General features: G+C 37.6%; 1 protein-coding gene across 3 annotated transcripts in view; it reads right to left on the reverse strand.

Moving 5' to 3' along the window:
* Window positions 1-650: 650 nt before the first annotated feature.
* esrp1 (epithelial splicing regulatory protein 1) overlaps window positions 651-22,205 on the reverse strand; it is an 82,424-nt gene continuing 60,869 nt past the window's right edge. For 2 of the 3 annotated variants that reach the window (XM_043688050.1, XM_043688049.1), the window contains exons 14-15: window positions 19,317-19,461; window positions 651-3,130 (exon numbers count right to left, since the gene is read on the reverse strand). In XM_043688050.1, the coding sequence (XP_043543985.1) occupies window positions 2,975-3,130; window positions 19,317-19,461 (301 nt within the window). In that variant the 3' untranslated portion in view covers window positions 651-2,974. Of the gene's footprint in view, window positions 3,131-4,784; window positions 4,908-19,316; window positions 19,462-22,205 lie in introns of all 3 variants that reach the window. The other variant, XM_043688051.1, reaches the window with a different exon arrangement.

Raw genomic sequence — 22,205 nt, forward strand, 5'->3', positions numbered from 1 at the left:
TACATTGCAACATTTAAGAGGCATTTGGATGTGTATATGAATAGGAAGGGTTTGGAGGGATATGGGCCGGGTGCTGGGAGGTGGGACTAGATTGGGTTGGGATATCTGTCGGCATGGACGGGTTTCCATGCTGTACATCTCTATGACTCTGTGAATCTATGACATGAGAAGAGAAAAAATTCTTGTTAAGTCACTCAAATGTGGAGGAATAGCACCTCATTTTGCACATAGGCACAGCCTTCAGGAAGTATAACATTCACAGTTGTCCCTCTCTTTCCTCAATGTCCATGGTGTCAATCAGTCTCAAGCTGGGATTTACTTGTACTTCTTTCAATATAGTCTATTGTGTTCATTACTCAAAAGGCAGTCTTGTCTACATTGGTAAGATGAAAAGCAGACTGGGTGACAGCTTTGCTGAATATTTCCACTCTGTCAGAATGACCCAACTTTCCAGTTGCTTGCGATTTCAGTAAACCATCTTGCTCCCATATTAATGTTTCTGGGCTAGGCATGCTGCACTGTTTCAGCAAAGCCCAATGAATGCTGGAGGAACTGCACCTCATTTTCCACTTAGGCACTATACAATCTTAAGGATTCAATTTGACTTCTAAATCTATAATGACTAATAAAAGACCAGGAACTATTACAAATATATTTGAAGTATTTTATTTAACACTGAATTTAATATATAAATGTACTGAAATATATAATTGTATGCATTTACAGTATTTCTTTAAAAAGTCATTCCTTTGACATTTCATTGAATCAAACATTAGGATACTGGTTGCACATACTGTAACTCGCAGAATTATCCTCAAGTATTGCACTCCTTGCGTTAATTCTTGCCACATAAAAATATTTATTCAGCATTTTACTGCTCATAGACATTAATATCTAATATTTTATATCAGAGTTATCTGGTAATATTTGATTGACAATATTTTATGTATAATATTTATTAGTTAGTAATTGATAATCTAATCATGCCTATACATTTTGCAACATTTGCTAAAAAGATACATCAAGGCAAAGCATCCCATATAGCACTCATCAGGACGAGGACACATTAAAATTGGAGCACTAATTTATACAATATGAGTTGCGGGTGCTAATTGGCTGAATCACTGTTAGCATGGATTTAAAATTATCAGTTGAGCTTGCAGTGTATTTAATTTGCATTTAATAGAAGGTAGATACCTTCACACACAGGACCCTGTTCTGTGCAGGTAAAAGGAGTTAATGCCTATATTGTATCTTTTTAATTGTGGCATTGTTACAGAAACTGACTAATCATAGTCTACCTGCCTAATCTGTGGTTAATCAGTGAACTAAACTAAATTAACTGATCCAGCTGCATCTCCATGCCAACCAAATAGCACCTATGTGCACTGTTGCTTGTGCTGTAGAAATTGATGTTCCCTTTCAAAAATTGGTTTCTCACATTCCAGTCCTGATGAGAACAAGGTCAAAGGTTTTTTTGGCTTTATGTCTCTTCTTAACAATGTTTAAGCTTTGTACTATCAAACAATTATGCTTTAACACTATCTATGTCTTTGGCCATTTCATTTGTTTGTCTGTACTGACACTGATATTCAGATTTGACTGTAACTAGGATAAAATTCCAGTCAGAAGAGTGTGCGTGTTAGTATGTAATTTTGGCTACCAAAGTTCCAAGATAATAAAAAATGCACACTGGAACATTTTAGTCAATACTTCATCCTGATTATTTTAAGAGGCACACAGCTTTAATAGAGCTAACTATGTTTGTAAACTATTCGTACATATAAAATTTATATTTATGACTTTCATTTAACTTAAAAGATACATTTATGAGACTTAGAAAAGAAAATGATAGTTCACGGACTAAATCTTTTAAATGTTAAATAGCAGGATAAATAAACTTCCAACTGCAGAAAAACATTGGCATGAAATTGGGTTGTCAGAGTAACCATTGGCAGATATGAGGCTTGTATTTGGATTAGAATAATGATGAAGCAGTGTCTGATAATGTCACCCATTCCAACACTTATTCTAGGATCATCCTGTATGTGTACTATCAGAGTCAAAGAATCTTTTATGTTATGTTACAGCAATGATTTTAATAAATGAGCCTTTTTAAAAAAGAATGTTACAATCGGAAGTGATAGGGAAGAGCCCTTGTACAGGTGTGACACAGAGACATTGTGGAGGCTTCTAAAGAAATGTGAAAGCATTTAACAAAGTAGAAGTTTTCTGTACATATCTATTGTATTTATATTTGGTATAGATGAGTGCTTTTCAGATGTCTTACTGTAACAAAAACATAGGTGATTCCTAACAAGCGATTTCTTATGTTAATGATATGGAAATTCCCAGTATAGATGTGTTACACTAAGTATACTGATCTTTACCAGCAAGCTATGGTAATGATTGGCATGGATGATTCCTGTACTGCTGTGTAATAGGTCAAAGCAGACCTCCCATAAAACAGCTACAGTAAATGACATGCGAAAGCTTGCAGAATGTTACAGCAATAATTAGTGAGGAAGTACTTTGCACAAGTGTATTATTGTATCACTTGGAAATGGCCTGGTTGAGGTGTTACAATAATGTCTGGCATGGATGAGCCGAATATATTTTGCACAATAGTAAGGGTCAGCTTGGATCATTACTATATACATCATCCATAACAAAATTGTTTGAAGTGGAGAACCCTGTATGTACATGTCACAATGGCATCAAAGTTTTAATTTTAAAAAGCCTTTGCCTTATTGGTTGTGCTAACTAAACCAAATTATTGTTTGGTGATATTGTTAATTCTTTCAATGTCCTGCTTCACTTATCCTCTAGCATAGAATGAACATGGCACAGTTCTAATTTTGTGGTTATAAAAAATTATCTTAAGAAACATCTTCATTCTTGATTTTTGTTATAAATGCTATTAGTTTTGCATGCTTATGACCTATGTTTCATATTGAGTATTCCATATCAGATTTTACAACAAATAAAGATCCACATAGCGACTGCCAATGTGTTGGTGGTTCTTCTCTACCACAGCTTGCTTGGCAGCATCCAATGATGGGAATATCACAAAAGCATCGCCAGATTGTCCATACAAGTTGGACATGATCAGCACGGACTCAGGGGGAATCTGCATCAAATAAATAAATGGAACGTAATAATAGATAACTGGAAACATAGCCCACATTAACATGAGCCATTCAACACATAAAGTCCCAGCACCAGACAGGTTTCTTTTATTCAGTTATTTGCAATTCCCATCACCTTAAGGTTCATTTTGCTATTGTCCATATTTGTTGCTAATTTAGAACACTCCAATAAACCCTACCTCTGTTTCAAAGTGCTGCTGCAATTGTGTTTCATATGGATAAGTATCTGTTACATATACAGGGAATCACAACAATTTAATGTCAGGATGGAAAATCATAGTCAGAAGTCGTGAAAGAAAGACAAACTCAAAACAGTTTCACAGTTACATCCCAAGACTGAGCTTCAGATTTAATCTTGCTGGTAATAATAAGCCTCTGTTAATGCTTCTGATGTATTCTTTGTATGAAAGTGCCTGGTATCTTCTGATGATCTTTACTGTACAATAAACAAAATGAGGAACTCCTAATTTACAGAATCATGCATGGAATGAGATCTTGTGGGGTAGGCTAAAATGCCCTATAATATCACTATTGAATATGGCAAATGATTTTTATAGTAACTGCTGTGATTGAATTACACATTTCCCATATTAGAACTCTAAAGTTTGAACAACAGGGAAATGTGCAAGTAAACATCAAATCGGTTGCAAGATCAGAATCAAGCTGCTACAAAAGAAATGGGATTTTTAAAATTAAGTGAATTTTAAGTGATCATGCAGAGACAGTGTAAATAAGGAATGTTCATACAGCATTTCTGTATTATATGCCAGTGCTGTGCAAGTGCCATCTTACTTTTATCTCAGGCAGCTATATTTTAAAAAATAAAGACTTATGCTTGCCATATTGCTCATCCTAGAAGTGTTGTAATAGAAATTGTGGAGTCAAAGTAAAGCATATCACTTCTCTCGAGTGAGAGAAGACAGCCAAAGACGAAGCCATTCCAAATGGCCTGTGCAACTCCTTGGAACTAGTAAAGGTTTTGAAGCAATTGTTAATCTTTTCAATATGTGTGTACACCGAAAGAAAAACATGTATTATGGAAGCACTGGATATTCAATTCATTTCACAGCCAGTTTTGAAGTGTAGCTACTGTCTTAATATTAGGGAAATACAGAAACTAAATTCCATTAAGCAAAGTCCCACAATCAGCAATTAAATAATATACACAAACAGTTTTGGCAAGTTTGACTGAGCAATAAATATCAGAAGACAGAGAAAATTCCTAGTTGTTGTTCTAGTAGTTTACAGAATCAAAGGATTCTGACTTATTTTCCCATTGTACCTCTAAACTGACCACACCGAATGTATTCAAGATTATTTTGCTGATCAGCTTTCAAAATAAATTCTTCACATTTTACTTTACAGTGACTAATGTTAATTTAGAAGCATCTAAAAGGTTTAAAAAGGAAACTGTATATTTTGAAACAGATACTTAAACACATGTCCTAATGTAGTGCAGCAACAAAAATATTTGAAAATCCTTAAACCCAAACAAATGAAAAAAGCAGACAGCTGATCCACAATGCTTTACACACACGTACACCATCAGGTTTCCCAACACCACATGATTTGTGAAAGCATCCTTAATACAGGTCAAGTGACCCAGTTAGGTGGATATAGTACTTCCTTACCTACCTTCTCTTATAAGAAGTCTAGCTTATGAGCCATTTATATACAGACCCATTCTTTGGGATGTGTGAACACTGTTCTGGCTTGGTCATGCGCATGTACAAGTCCTTGGCATTCCTCAGCTGGATACTGATACAAGGTTGAACATATATAAAATATCTATTAAACTCAAACAACTTCTGTCTCATCAAAGAAAAAGAAAATTAAAATGCTGCTGTGCTTTGCTGCATTAAATGCAATAATTCTCAATTCTCAGACAGTAACTTTTGAGTGAAGATATAAGAATAGGTGAAATGTCAGAATTAGGACACATTATATCTGTATGACTTCTTAACAATATTCCATAGCCCCATATTTTACTGGCGACACTGTCCAGAAGCTAGGCCTTATACAGTTGTATAGTCAGGTTAAATTAGTTCAAATATTATAGAATCCCTAGAGGGTGGAAGCAGGCCATTCGGCCCATCAAATCTACACTGACCCTCCGAACAGCATCCCACCAGACTCACCCCCTTTTTCCCAGTCTGCATGTCCCTTGTCACCATGGGCATCTTAGCATGGCCAATCCACCTAATCTGCAAATCTTCAGACTGTGGCAGGAAACTGGTGCACCCAGAGGAAACCCACACCCAGACATGGGGAGAATGTGCAAACTTCACAAAGATAGTTGACCAAGGCTGGAATTGAACCCAGGTTCCTGGCACAGTGAGGCAGCAGTGCTGACCACTGGGCTGCCATGCCACCCTAAATAGCCTGATTTTTGGATTTACATCCACCATGTCTGCATGGGAATATTTATAGGGCCCCTGAACAACATTCTGAATGACATTAGTTACTTTGAGACTTCAAAGTACTCAATTATCTCAAGTTATGAATACACTCTCCAAAAATAAACACCAGTTTCTTAACCAGATTTTAAAAAATCATTGTTGAAATCTAGGTATTGTGCCTACTGAACTTCCTTAATCACCATGAATGGATGCTATATCGATATTAACCACCAAACCAGTTTTAGCTACACCAAACGTTTCAAAACCTTTTAAAGTTGCCATCGATGCTAGTGACATAGGAGTTACAGCTGTACTCCTACAGGAACCTGAGGATGGGATTGAACTGCCAGTTGGTTACTTTTCGAAGAAGCTCAACATCCACCAGAGGAAGTACTCCACGATCAAAAAAGAACTAATGCGTTTGGTATTGACCTCAGAACATTCTAATATGTATGTCATGAACAAAGTGTCAGAGACGGTTGTGTACAGGGATCACAATCCGCTTACATTCTTAGAACGCTTTATAGGCAAGAATATGAGATTATTTAGTTGGAGTCTTATGTTACAGACTTTTAATTTAAAAATCATACACGTTGCGGGTTGTAAGAATATAATCACAGATGCATTATCACGGATTTAACTGATAAAGTTTAGATGAGATTTGTATTTATTTATTTATATATATACACACACACACACACAGTTATATGGCAAGAAGTTAAGGTGAACTTAGATTAAAGTTATCAGTATGTTAGGATGATATATTTAAAGAATAGAAAAAAATGAAGCCATATTTTCATTATAATGTTTCATTTTTTCTTAAGGGTAGAGGTGTTATGAAGATGTGGCTGCACTGTACCTTTAAGAGAGTTAAAAGCTAGCAGAACTACCTGACAGCACCAAGTGTTCTGATTAAGATACAATGGAACATGTGGTCCAGCAGCCAGGGTATCTAGTTGCCTGGAGACAAAAACCAATTTGAATTAGGCCAATCAGTTTAAATTATAACCCCCAAAATAACCAAACTCGAATCAAGTATGAATTTAGTACATTGACAATATCAAAAGCCAATGACACAATCCAATGCTTTGGGGATATAAGACTGGGAAAAATTGAACAGTTGAGGGAGAACTGCCAAAGGACCAATAGTTGTAGGCTGCTAGTCAGAACTCTCTGAGAGGTACCTGTCGAGAGAAGGAATTTGCACACAGAAAAACATCAATGTTGACCTGGAGAGCAAATCTACAAAGAGATTTGACAGCTGGCTGGTTTTGAAATTTGAGTTTTTCAGTAAGTCTTAATTGGAGTGTTTTATTGGACTAGAATTATAGAAGGGCAAGTAAAAGATAGGTTAGAGGAAGGAGTTGTAAATACTTGTTAGTTAATTATTCTCTGCTTTACTTTAAGAAATAAATTTGTTAATTTTTACTTTGGCCACTCAAATTTTTGCAAATTATTGCACAGGATAGATCTTTTCTGTGTTGTTGGTTTAAAATTAGCAGGTGAGGGGGGGATTTACCCTGTATTATAACAAATCATCTTGAATTATTGGCAGCAGTTTGGATTATGAGGTTCCATCAGAGAACAGTAAGGAATCACAATACATTGGTGTAGGACTAAAGACACACACACACAACAGGCAGGATGGGTAAGAACAGTAAGTTAAACACAAAGGAAACTGGAGAAAGTCAGCAGGTCTATCAGCATCTGTGGAGTGAAATAGAATAAATGTTTTGAGTCTGGTGTGATTTCTTCATCTCACCTTTTCTTGTTCTGAAGAAGTCATACTAAGCTCAAAATATTTGTTCTATTTTTCTTCACAGATGTTACCAGACCTGTTGAGTTTCTTCAACATTGTCTATTTGTTTTACTGTTCTAGCATCCATAGTATTTTGCTTTTACATGAACAGTAGGTTTCCTTTCTCAAGGATAGAAGTGCATCAATTTAGTTTTTAAATTGCAACTCAAAACTTTATGGTCGCTTTCACTTCTAGTTTCCCACATTTTTGTACACACCTATACTCTATTTATTTAGTCTACACCATCAGGCAAGTGTTTCAAACAATACTTAAGTTTCTGGCAGAGGCCCCCATGTCGCTGTTTAAACAGTATAAACAGACCTTCTTATCCTGAAGCCAAACACCAGTAACAGCATTTAGTACAGCCTAGCTTTGGAAAATAGTCTAAAATAGGCCTTAGGCCTTTCTACTTGCAAATACTCCAACAGATACTTCAGATACACAACCTAGATATCTGAAATCTGAATCTGAGGTAGGCATAAGGGAGTCTTTGCTCTTTTTGCGATTTAAAAAGGAGAGAGTGAAGAATTCAGGAGGTAACAAAATAGTGGTGGAGACTATTAAATTGAAATTGCAGCTGCTTTCCCTGAAGATCAACTAGTACTGCAATTGGAGGTGGAGTTGTAAAAGCCCAAGTGCTCAGATAAGCAACAAAAGACTAGAGTGCCAGGGTTCCAAAGAGAACAGGTCACATTAGTAAGCAATAAGTTCTAAATCAACCTGCAGATTTTTGATTAAGGAATGGCTGTATGGGAAAAAATGATTTAAAAACCTACAACTTGCCCTTACTTAAACACACTGCAAATCACATATACATCAGTAATATCAAAAACTCTGTAAAAAATGCACATTTGTAACAAAGTATTTTCCTGTGCTTGATAGCAGTATAAATCACTTATAAATCAGGTTGGTGCTAGAAGTATATTGGAAGGGATAATTGTCATGGTAACATGCTGTATTAACTATGCATGTATAGCTATCTGTCATTTGTCAAAAATATCACCAGCTGCCACTGAAATAGATTAGTCATTGGAAATATACCAGATTGAATTGCATTTATTTTCATCTAGAAACTGATGGAGAGAAAATGGAAAATCATGCATCTACGGCATAGACATTTTTAGAATTTCTAGCATACAAATCAGGTCTATATAAATAAGTGGATCGGATACCTCGGTTGGTAAGATCAAAATATATGATTGAAAAATTGTGCTCAGCTGGAATGGCTGAAATTATCAATATTAGCAAGAAGCACTTATCAATATTTCACTTAATTTACCTCTCCTCAATATTGTCATTTCTAAATAGTTACAGACCAACAGATGCTTGCCACCTCTTGGTCAACTCCACCCAGTTCACCCAGATGCATCCTCGGATGCAGACAGATCTCATGCAGTCAAATTCATTAATAGCTGAATACGGTCCTGCTCTTAACAGACATCCCCATAAATCCCAACATAGTCACTGAATAGCAGTCTGCAACTTGAAACCTTGGCAAGGTTACCCTTCTGACTCAAGGACGTTTAAGATTTTAATGTTGTACTCAGTAACAGAAGGTGAATAAGTGAGCTTTAAAAAGACTGTTCTGAAGTTAAAATGAATTTAATTTACCTCATACAAGATGCATCACTAGGATTGTAGCTCTAGTAGTTAAGTATTCCTTCACTCATCAATTGAATTTTTAGTGTTCCACATGAACAACCATAAAAGTGGTCATCTGTTAAATTTTGGAAAAGGCACATATACAGATAATCACAAGGCAGTAATTTGTTCAATGGCATGGCAACATGCTCTGAAAAACAATGGCACTCTGAAGAAAATAACTATTTAAGGAAAAAAGCACCAGGGCACAGTGCCCTGCCTTTGATGAATTAATTAGAAAATGAGCATTTGACCTGAAACAATCAAGGCATCCAAGACCAATGTTTCATCACCTCCATGTCACATGTCACCTAAGTTGTGCCTTTAACCAGTAAGTGTAGGTTTCTGAGGATTAGTAATCTGTACTGTCTCCTTCATTGCAAGTTTATTATCTTTTAGTATATCATCTGGCACATACACAGTTGAGAAAAAGTTTATAGTGATAACACTCGAGATTTAGTCACAGTGTATAAACTGTAAACACTTCCATATTAGTTTTCATTAATGAACATTCTAAATCCATGCTTGCACATTTTATATTATGAAGCACAGATTTTATTTTCCAATTTTTAATAATTTAATTACATTGCTAACTCCTCTTTGCATTCAGGTTACCTATTCCCCATGGGCTTCCAGAACTAGTACATGACACCAAAAGAAAATTTAGATTCCCTCACAACTGATGGTTCCAATACCATTTAGCACTCAGCCATCAGAAGATTTTGCTTGGAATATTCTTATGAGCAAAAATCATGGCTATAGGAAGGCAGATTTCGAACTGTTCTAGCACTGCACTACTCAAGTTCAGAGATTTCAAAGAAGCCTCATGACTCCACAATTGTGTGCATGATTGATTTGTAGGGGTGAACATTATATCACAGAGTAAACCATATCGTCAATATTACTGACACTGAGATGCACAGAAAACGGAGTGCTCATGAAGAGACCTAACTGTAAAGAATTATTGGACATGTCTGAATGATGTACCCACAAATACTTTTGAAAATAAATGGTCATTACAATAGTAGATTAATGATAATTAAACTTTTATGGAAAAATTATGTAAAATTAAGTCAGAGGCTCCATCCAAAATAATTTTTTAAACTCTACAGTCATACCCGGATTTGCATTTTTAAGGTTTGTTTTAATCTTCTTTGTGAGTTGCTTTAGTCATTTGTTGGGGGATCAGGATTAATATCATTAGACTCAAAGTTAACACGGACATCTATTTCAAACCCACCGACTCCCACACTACCTCGACTACACCGCCTCACAAACCCTTTCCTCCCAATTCCTCCCACCTCTACTGTATCTACTCCCAGGAAGAACAATTCCACTCCTGGACATCCCAAATGGATTCCTATTTCAGTGACCGCAATCTTCCCTCCCACGTGATCAACAATGCTCTCTAGTGCATCTCCTCCACTTCCCGCACCTCCACTCTCAAACCCTATCTCTCCAACCACAACAAGAATAGAACCCCCTAAACCCACTCCCTTACCCCGGTCGCCACCTTTCACCCCACTAATCTCCAGATATAGCACGTTATCCTCCGCCATTTCAGCCACCTACAGTCAGACTCCACCATCAAGGACCAAACAAGGGAGTCACGGAGGGAATGGTCTCTGCAGAACCCCATATAGTTTTCCCTTCCCACTCCTTTCTGTGTTCTGCAGAAACCATTCCCTCAGCGATTCACTTGTTAGGTCCATGCCCCCACATCTAACCACCTTCCACTCCCGGCACCTCCCCCTGCCACCGCATAAGATGTAAAACCTGCGCCCACCTCTCCCCTCTCAACTCCGTCCAAGATCCCAAAGGATCTTTTCACATCTGGCAGAGATTTTCCTGCAAATCCACCCACCTCATCTACTGTGTCCATTGCTCTCGATGTGGTCTCCTCTACATCAGGGAGACCGAATGCCAACTCGTGAAGTGTTTCGGGGAACATTTTTGGGACACCTGCACCAAACAACTCCGCCACCCTGTGACCTACCACTTCAACTGCCCCCCTCCCACTCCCCCAAGGACATGCAAATCTTGAAGTCCTCCACTGCCAACTGGGACCCTTCAATCACATGGCAGCAACATCAACTTCACTAGTTTCCAAATCTCCCCTCCCCCCACCTCATCCCAGATCCAACCCTCCAACTTGGCACTGCTCTCTTAACCTGTCCTACCTGTCCATCTTCCTTCCTACCTATCTGCTCCATCCTCCCCTCTGACCTATCACAATCAACCTCCACCTGCATCCATCTATCACCTTCCCAGTTACCATCCCTCCCAGTCCCACCCCACTCTCCTATTTATCTCTGAGTCCCCTATGCACCCTCTTCCACCCCTCCCCCCCCACCCCATTCCCCTCACCCACTTTCCTGATGAAGGACTTATGCCCGAAATGTTGACTCTCCTGCTCCGTGGGTGCTGCCTGACCTGCTGTGCTTTTCCAGCACCACTCTTTTCAGATCTGACTCTCCAGCATCTGCAGTCCTCACTTTCTCAAAGTTAACTTTAGCTGTTTATCAGTAAGATTTTTTTGTGTCCCACCCCTCCCTCCAAGACCATGTTTCTGCTTGCAGTGAATTGATACCACAGTTCTCCTCCAGAAGGAAAGCTTGACAAACTTTCTTGACAGAGTCAATTTATTCTTCATGTTATACACTGGGCAAATATGGTTTATGAAGAAGACAGGTTTGAGCTTAATACTCTGTGGTACTAACACTGGAAGATTGAGACTGAATAATAGAAAAACAGCAAGTGCTGGAGAAGGTCAGCAGGTTTGGCAGCATTTGTGGAGAGAGAAATAGAGTTGATGTAGAGTCCAACTATTACTACATAATGATTCTGAGGAACAGTCAGATCTACTGAGTTTCTCCAGAACTTGTTTTTATTTTAGATCTCCAGAATCGGCAGTATTCTTCTTTTGTTTACACGACTAAACAGGGCTTCCTATTTAAAAAAAAACAAAAACAAAAACAAAAAACCGAGGATGCTGGAAACCTGAAACAAAAACAGAAATTGCTGAAGAAACTCAGCAGGTCTATCAGCATCTGTGGAGAGAAAACAGAATTAATGTTTGGGTACAGGTTTCTGATTTGTAGATTTTTTATTTGTAAGGGAATCAAGGGTTACAGGAAGAAGGCAGGAAAATGGGATTGAGAAGCATAATGTCAGCTGTTTTTCTCTATGTTGTAACAGGGTGGTGAAGAATGCATGCAGCACTCTTGCCTTTATTGGACTGTGCATTAAGTGTAGGAGTTGGGAGGCTGTACAGGACATTGGTTAGGCCACTTTTGGAATATTGCATTCAATTCTGGTCTACCTGCTACAGGAAAGATGTTGTGAAACTTGAACTTCAGAAAAGATTTACAAAGGGTGTTGGCAGGATTGGAGGATTTGAGTTATAGGGAGAGGTTGAGTAGGCTGGGGCTACTTGGCCTGGAGTTTTGGAGGCTGAGAGCTGACATTTAAAGAGGTTTATAAAATCATGAGGGGCAGGGCTAGGCTGAATAGCTAATGTCTTTTCCACAGGGTAGGGGAGGCCAAAACTAGTGGGCATAGGATTAAGTTGAGGGGGAAAGATTTAAAAGGGACCCAAGGGACAACTTTTTCATGCAGAGGGTGGCGCATCTATGGAATGAGCTGCCAGAGGAAGTGGTGGAGGCTGGTAAAATTACAACACTTAAAAGGCATCTGGATGGGTATATGAATAGGAAGGGTTTGGAGGGATATGGGCCAAATTTTGGCAAATAGGACCAGATTAGTTTAGGATATCTGGTTGGCATGGATGAGTTGGACCAAAGGTCTGTTTTTGTGCTGTACATCTCTATGACTCTATTTCCAAAGCCTTCTCCCATTTAGAACATAGTCTATACCTCTCTTCTTCCCACTAAAGCACATAACTTCACATTTTTCCACAGTTTATTCCATCTACCACTTCTCTGGATAGTTTCATTGCAAATTATGGTTCTGGGCAAAGTATTAGAAATATACTCATTTCTTTCAAATATATTGTCTTGTGTTTATTGTACAGTAAGAACTGTAGTTCTCAATGTCCACAAGTGAATTCTGGAAGTTTAAAGGCAAAAGTTTAGAAATTTAAAGAACAGAATCAAACTCCTGTGACATTTTCTCAAATGATATTTCATAAGTGGTACAGATCTTTGAAGGTTGAACAGGATTCTGAAACACTTAGCTAGGTAATGCTTATGGAAGAATGTGAAAAAATGTGCATCCTTTTAGGAACAAGATCCCACACAGAAATCAATACCACTTCTAAAATCAGCAGAAATTGTATAAACTGCAATAATGGCTGGAGATTATGAATGATCTCAAACATATGAGTAGCTGTAAACCTTTGATTGCAAACCCACTCAGAAACTGGAGAGCTCAGCAATCTGATAATGAACAGAATATTGGTTGCAGTGAGGAAGATAGCAGAAACGAAAAGACATGTATTCCTTAAAACAGTGAAAAATACAGAATTGAGGATAAGAGTTACTTACGTGCATCACCATGTTAATTTTGTTTAATACTGCATATAAGCACTAAGTGTTGCAAAATAAAAGCCAAAATAGTTGCATTTGTGAGAGTATGTCTTGAGGGCACGCTGTATCTGAAGGGGGAGCTTGTGACAAAACATAGGAATGAAATCTAATTTCTGTGAGACCAGATAAGTAGTCCAATAAAAACAGGCAAGCAAATTAATATTCTTACAGATATGGAATGTGATCAATTGATGATAAAGTCAGGTGAAGGGGATTTCAGGTCAGAAAATTAGATATTAAAAAATTGATAAAGTGTACTAATGGAAGTTGTTTAATTGCTCTATTGCATACATCAAACTTAACATGTAGCATTTTTCCAGAACTACAATTATGGGGATTGTGTCTCAGTAGCCCGTGAAAGATGCTGATTTTATATTGGGAAATAACCTGGCTGGATGTAAGGTGTTATCATTCAAATGGTTTCAGAAAAGATCAATGAAACTGCTGAAACTGAAAATGTTCAAGGGAGAATCAAGTGATGTGTAAAAATCTAAGACTTCCTGCGTTCCTGTTATGAAAATGAATATTTTCAATCTTTGATTTGCTCAGAGTTAAAAAAGCTCAAGCTGTTGATTTTAAAGGAACATTCCAACCTCAGACTGTCAATTAGTGGTTAAGGGTTGGAGCCAAATTGAACCTGTTTGATTTAAATATGCCCGCAGAATCTGATTGAGAGGTTTCAGGACAGGTAGTAGCAATCTTCAAAGCTAATGATGAAATAAAAGAGAAGGATTGCAGAGAAACCAAAGATTCGGCTATGCATCAATAAAGATGCTGCTGATGTATATTCTTCAATAATACATTAAAACTTCAAAATGATGGACATATGAACATAATGAAAGACAAAATTATCACAAAAGTTGACTCTTCAGCCCTTCCACCATCCAAGAAGATCATGGCTGATCTGATTGTGTGTTTCGAATTCCATATTCCTATTCACACCCAACCCCCACATAATCCGCCTACAGAATAAGAATCTATCTGCCTCTACTGTAAAAATATTTCATGATCCCACCGGACGTGCCTTCTGGTGCAGAGTTCTGAAATCACACAACCCTCAGAAAACAGTTCTGGCCTAAAAGTGTGACTCCTAATTCTTTTTTAAAAAAGAACCCATTGTTCTGGATTCACCCACAAGGGAAAACATTCCTTCTAAATCCACCTAATCAAGATTATTCAGGATCTTATACACTTCTATCAAATCAACCCACTCATCAGAAAGCTTTAACAGTTGTGCAAAAAGAACTGCTAAACAAAAATGCGGATGCTGATGGGTGAACAAAAAAGCACAGAAATTTAAATAAGTTCATGAGTTATCTAGAAAGATGAAGATATTTTATCTTAGTAACGTAACCTGAAAACAAAAGTTTTTAAAGTAATGAGGATCTACCTTGACTAAATAACAAACGGCTTATACAAAGGTAGTGTTAAGACCATATGATACACGAAAAGAACTAGGCCATTTGGCCCATTGACTCTACTCCATCATTCAATCATGACTGATATGTTTCTCAACCCCCATTCTCCTGAATTCACCTGTAACTCTTGATCCCCTTAGTAACAAGTGTCTCCTGAAAAAGAATGTAAAGTTTACAATTTGGAAATGAATTTAATGTTAAAAATTATCCCACATATAAACACATGGAGGATGATTCATATATTTTGCTGTTTGAAGATTTGTTTCGATTTTTACATTTAAAATCTTGCAAATATGGAAGCAAATGGAGGTCAGGAGTAAAGGTGGCTCAAAGATTGTGTTAAAAAGGCAATATCTTGATGACAAAGTGTGTCTGAATTTAAAGAAAAAGAAAAAGAAAAGGATTAATTACTCCAGAGGGCAAGAAACATTATGACTGTGTATTTCTCCTGGATTTACTATTTCCAGTTGCTAGTCCCTGAAAGCCTCAAACATTATCAGAGATAAGTAGTGTTATTCTTAAAGTTAACTAGGTCAAACCAAGAAACGTTCTCATGCACAACATAGAAAAACTGTAAAAAAAAGAGACAATTCAGCATGGGAAAGAAGATTTGATATAACGAGCCAATGAACGTAAAGCCACCAGTAAAGTGAAGTGAGCTCCCATTCTCAAGAAAGTTGGAATTCTAAGAAATTATCCAAACATAATTTTAAATCCTAATTATCATGAGATTGGGGTGGCAGTTTAAGCATTTTAATATGTTAAAATACTTTGACAAAGAACTGTGAAAGAGGAGAGAATATGGTTTGTACAACATCATTTTCTTGTGTCCTCCAAAATAAATCCTTAACTCAGTCTTCTCATTGTTTCTATCCTTTGCCAGTCTTATCATTTTCCAATAACTTTCTTCAATTTGCAAGCCATCAAGCTTGGACATAAACTTAAAAAAGAGCCCCCTTGTTTTGGATTCACACACAAGGGAAAAAAATCCTTTTTTAAAAAATCTTCCCTCCATAGATATATCTTACTTGTTCATTCCCTCTGAACTTGTGTCTTTCCTAGGCTCTCTGCCTTTACATAGATGCATTCAGCAAATTTATTTATTGACTCTCCTTCACATTTCATTTGTTACTTTTTCTGTTCAGCTGATTGTTTGAAATATTACCACAGTAATAAAAAGCAAAGAACAATACAGCCAGGAACTGGCTTTTTGGCCCACCAAGACTGTGTCGACACATGATGCCCTTCCAAATCAAAAACCTTTTGCCGCTATGCAGTACTTGGGGTGGCACAGTGGCTCAGTGGTTAGCACTGCTGCCTCACAGTGCCAGGGACCTGGGTTCAATTCCCACCTCGGGTTACTGTGTGGTGTTTGCACATTCTCCCCATGTCTGCGTGGGTCCCCTCCGGGTGCCATGGTTTTCTCCCAGGTGAACTGGGAGAAAAATTACCATTGTGTTAGATGCATTAGTCAGGGGTAAATATAGGGTGGGGGAATGGGTCTGGGTGGGTTACTCTTTGGAGGGTCAGTGTGGACTTGTTGGGCCGAAGGGCCTGTTTCCATGTTGTAGGTAATCTAATCTACTTATCCATCTATTCCCTGCCTATTCATATGTCTACCAAGATGCCTCTTAAACTTGCTCTTGTATCCTCATCTACTACCTTCTCTGGCAGCACATTCCAGGCACTTACCACACTCTGTGTAAAAAAACCTGCATCTCATATTTCTTTACCATCCCTTTTTACCTTAAACCTATGTCCTCTACTAATTGAGATTTCTACCCTGGGAAAATGACTCCAAATATCCATTCTATTCATGCCTGTCATAATTTTATCAATTTCTATCAGTTCATCCCTCATCCTTTGACATTCAAGTGAAAACATACCAAGTTTGTGCAATCTCTCCTCATAGATAATACCCACCAAATTAAACAACATCCTGTTCAACCATTACTGTACCCTCTTCAAAGCCTCCACATCCTCTGGTAGTGTGGTGATCAGAAGTGTACATGATGTTCCAAATGTGCCCTAACTAAGGTTCTATGCTACTTTAACATGACTTGCCAATTTTTATACTTATGCCCCAAACAATGAAGGCAACCATCCCATATGCCTTCTTGACCACCTTATTCACTTGTGTTTTCACATTCAAGGAACTGTACACATGTATGCCTAGATCTCTCCATATGTTAATTCTTCTATGGGTTTTGCCATTTACCATGTACTTCCCTTTTGCATTAGATCTCCCAAAATGCATCATCTTGTTCTGATTAAACTCCACCTGCCATTTCTCCACGCAAGTCTCCAGCCTATCTGTATCTTCTCACAATCCTCCTCACTATCCGCAGCTCCCTCAGTCTTTGTGTCATCTGCAAACTTACTAATCAGGCCATCTACATTCTCCTCCAAGTTGTTTATATACATTTCAAACAAGAAAGTCCCAGCACTGATCCTTGCAGAAGACCACAGGTCACAGATCTCCAATCTGAAAAATACCCTTCCACCCCAACTCTGTCTTCTATGACAAAGCCAGTTTTGTATCCATCTTGTCAGCTTACTGCGGACTCATTTGACTTAAGGTAGATAAAATGCAAATCATTGAAAAAAATCATTTCACATTTCATGATCAGCCAGTCCAGTGAGGAGATAATATGGCTGACATTGCTCTCCTCTTATTAAATGAGTATGTTATAATCTATCTCACATAAGTAACAAGATATTATCATTGAAGTATTTCAAAAAATTTCATTCCTCTTAAAGGTGGGGTGAGAGTGATGACACAAACAACATCAGAAACAGAGTGAGCATGTGCACTGCATGAGGTGACACTGTATAATACACACCAGGGAAGAATCTCTGCTTTATACAAGGTAATTTCACCTGCATAGTGCAAAAGAAATACAATATTTGGTCTCAGATGTGACACATAGACAGTCAGCAGGTGTTTCTGCTTCTAGTTTATTTCCAGTAACTTGTTGGAAATGCTTATTTGAATAATAAACTTTGGAATAAGATATCAACAAACCCAAAAGTCAGTCAATATTCAATATGAAGAATTGTTACTTAGGCTATTAGCAATAATTGGTATTCTTGTGGCTATTTCACCTTAATTATGGGTCAATGAGACACTATAGTAATTAACATCTGCATCTTTCTTTGTCAGTTTGAGCCAATCTTAAGAAGTGTAGTACAGGATTCATTGAGGATTCCACCCTATTCTTAAATAAGAGAAACATAATGCATGCAGTCATGTTGCCATAAGTAATCAGTAGAGTATACTGCTCCAATAACGTTGTACTCTGTAAATATGAAATTATCCTACTTTGATAGCAAATATCAATTTCATGATTATGTTTCTGTAAACAGGCTAAAAGGTATGGTATTACTACAGTTATTGTTGACTGACTTTCACACATACCAATGTAACATATATCACAGGTCATTAGAGATTTAAGTGAATCCAAGCATTGTGACAAGTAATCTCTGGTTATCCTTTGTCTGTTCACTAATGCTATAATGTTTCTTGTTCTGTTGCAATTTAATATTCTATTTCTAAAAATGTTTAAGAAACCATTTGTCACCAACAAAATCTGATGATTACATTGGTAACTAGTTTCCAAAGTTTGCTGATGAAAATGCCAAAAGGGTTTCAGCACAATCAAATCCAAGCTAGAGTTTCAAAATCTGTGAAGAGTTCATGCCCCAATAGTCAAACAGTGAATAAACCCATTACCATATCAAATCATCCAATGAACACTTTTAAAAGGCAAATACGATTCACCAGCTCTGTCTGTCTCCACTTTGTTCCGCTTTTCCTTAATGAGCTTAATACAATCCGGCTGCACTAGAGCTAGTAAACCTCTAGTACCCCACCCACTGGTTATTATCACCAATACTCCAGGACTGAGTGTGTTAACAGGTCACTCAACTGTACAGATACCACGATGAAACACACCCTACTGTGGTCAACTGAGATCAGTTATCTCAAAATAAACTGAGGATGAAACCAATGCCAACCAATAAAATTGTTTCAACATATTTTGTACAACTAGCTACATTGCAATGACTTTGTATAGATCCAATGATGGGATGGAGATTCTACATCTTCCTGTAATTAGTTTGCAGAAGCAATTAAATTTATCTGAATGTGAGTCCCATGAATTGAAAGACCATGAGAAACAGGAACAGCAGTAGGCCATTCGGTCCCTTGGAATCGTTCAATAGGATCATGATTGATCTGACACTCCTCAAGTCTACTTTCCTGCCTTTTCCCTGTAGGTCTTGATTTCTCCACTGATCAAGAATCTATCTATCTCAGTCTGAAATATGTACACTGATCTTTTTTTATAATGAAGCTACTAACCTGATAGCCCTGGAAGAAATTAAGGATTTCCTTGACTCCAGTGTTGTAAGCTAGTCCTTGCATCCTGACGATGGTGCCATGCTGGGTTGGCAAAGTGGCAGTCGGCGATGGGAAATAGCCAATGTTGGTTAGGGAACCAGGAGGACTAGAAATAAAGTGATGACAAGTAAAGATTAAAGATGCTTCACGAGGTTACATGAAGCATACATTTGTACAGAAATAGAAAATATCATCAGGCAGACTGACATCTTAGAAACGGGTTAACATTTCAACTATTATTTCTCATGAAAATAAATAGCAATATATTTATTTTCCACATTTATGCCCTTGCTATTTATGTCAGTTCTGACTAAAGATTACATCTGAAATACTAAGCCTTTTCTTTTCCTGTTTGGTCGCAGTCATTTACAACATTATACATTGACTTCAAATTCACAGCATTTATACTTCTTTTATTCCACAATATTGTGTATGATTTCTGTTAAAAAAGTATTCAGTCAGGAAAAGATGATTATGCATAGTAACAATGCAGGTATAAACTATTGAGAACTCACCCAAAATATCCAGCAATTCTGCTACAAATCTCGAACAATTCACCCAGAGACACAGCATTTTTAAGAATCAACATTGATTAAACATTTTGAATTGTAAAAATACTTATCCTGTTAAATAATGATTCCATCAACTATGTTTCTAGCTTTTAATTATGTAACAGCACTATGATAGATCTCAATTCCAAACTGAGTAGTTTGGAAAGTTTTCTAATAAATACCTGCATTTTTGTTTTTATATACACCTTTCTTTTACTTTGCCCAGGCTAGTTTTTGTTAAAATCAAAAGATCATAAAATGTAGGAACAGAAGTAGGCCATTCAGCCCATCAAGACTGCTTTGCCATTCAATGAAATTATGGCTGATTTGATAATCCTTGACTGCACTTTCCTGCCTTTTTTCCATAACTCTTGATTCCTTGACTGATTAAAAATCTATCTATTACAGCCTGGAATACAGCTCTTCAGTAAAAAAAATCCACAGATTCACTACCCTCTGAGTGAAGAAATTCCACCTCATCCCTGGAATAACTCCACGAAGGCTAGTATCCAGTCACCCTTTACTTACATGTACATAGTACGTAACACTGATCCAGTGGCACAGACCCAGCTTCTTGAGTGAGAAAACCCCTGACACTTGCATTTATATTTATCAGCCAGGACTCACTAATTAGACCAGGTTAACAGCCCCAATTAGGGAACTCATATGCTATGAAATTGACCTGGCTGACATTGCTTCATCACTATAATCACTGTCTTAAATGTGGAACCCCTTATTCAGAGATTATACCTTCTCAGTCCCAGACTCCCTAACAAGGGGAAACAAATTCTCTGGGTCTACCTTGTCAAACCCCTTTCTTATTGAATCTTGTATGTTTCAATAAGATCAACTATCATTTTTCTAAACTCAAACAAGTACAGTGCTAACCTACTCAACCTCTCCTCAGAAAGCAATACCTAGTATTAACATAGTGAACCTTCTCTGCTTTGTCTCCAATGTCAGTATATCTTTCTTTAAATAAAGTGCCCAAAACTGTTCCAGCTGTGGTCTGACTACAGTTTTATTTTTGGTTAGTGCCTTGTATAGTTTGAGCAAAACCTCCTTGCTTTTATACTACTCCAAAGGCCCACATTCAATTGCATTCCCTGTACCTGCTGAATGGATGCTAGTTTTTGAGATTCATGGATCAGGATTCCCAAATCACTTTGTTCTGTGGCTTTTTTCAGTTTTTCTTCAGTTGAATAATAGTCAGCTTCTCAATTCTTCCTGCCAAAGAGCACAACCTCACATTTTCCCACATTATGTTCCATCTGCCAAGTTTTTGCCACTCACTTAACCTGTTTATATTTCTCTTCAGACTCTGTGTTACCCTCACTACTTGCCACACCACCTATTTTTGCATCATTTGCAAAATTGGCTATAGTGCATTCACATTCTTCATTCAAATCATTTAGGTATATTGAAAACAATGGTGAAACGCAGCACTGATTCCTGGGGTTCCTATTTGCAGGTTGCCAATTCTTTGTATTCATGGTATCATATCAGAATTTGAGAAAACAGGCTCAGCCTAATATTCTAAATTGGCGCAGCTGGTGATAGGTTTATGCAGAATTGAAACCTGAGGGCAAAGTTGCGCTTTGTGCCAGTAAAAGACAGACTACCTGCACTGATGGATCCTGTCAAATAACTAAATTTGCAAAAGATGGAAATGTTACTTGAATGCGCTTATATTTACATTGCTGTAATTTGTTTTATTCCCAAAAAAGCTCTTTGACCACTGTTTGATGCAACGGGAAGAGAGGCAGTTCCAGAATGCATCATGTAAATGGGGTAGCAATCTCAGATTAATACTGACTTAATGAATGAATGATTTATTGTTACATATATCGAGGGAGATACACTTAAAAATGTTCTGTCACTACAATCTGGCTCCAAAGGATAAAAAGAAAGTACTTAACTAGAGTTCATCTTCATTGACTGGGGTCCCAAATGCAGTTTCAGGACTTCTGCAAGGTGTCTGCTCTGGGCCTACAGAGCCAGGGCTCACGCTCCAGGCACAGACACCGCTGTAATTGGAAACCCACTGCTCCCAAAAGAGTCCACACTCCAGGCCTACTGCAGCTAGGAGTCTCTGCTCTGCCATCAGGAGTCCACACATCGGGCCTACAAGCTAGGACTCACTGCCAACACACCGCTCCAGCTTCCCCATGACGTCAAGATGATGAAGGATGCATCATCTTGAAAAAACGAAAGATAAAAAGATGAAAAGGAGAGAGAGAGAGAAAAAGAATGTAATGCTGCAAAGTAACAGAGTCTTGGTTCCTTGGATATGGTTTTA

Source organism: Chiloscyllium plagiosum, chromosome 4, assembly GCF_004010195.1.
Source record: "Chiloscyllium plagiosum isolate BGI_BamShark_2017 chromosome 4, ASM401019v2, whole genome shotgun sequence".
Classification (NCBI taxonomy): Eukaryota; Metazoa; Chordata; class Chondrichthyes; order Orectolobiformes; family Hemiscylliidae; genus Chiloscyllium; species Chiloscyllium plagiosum.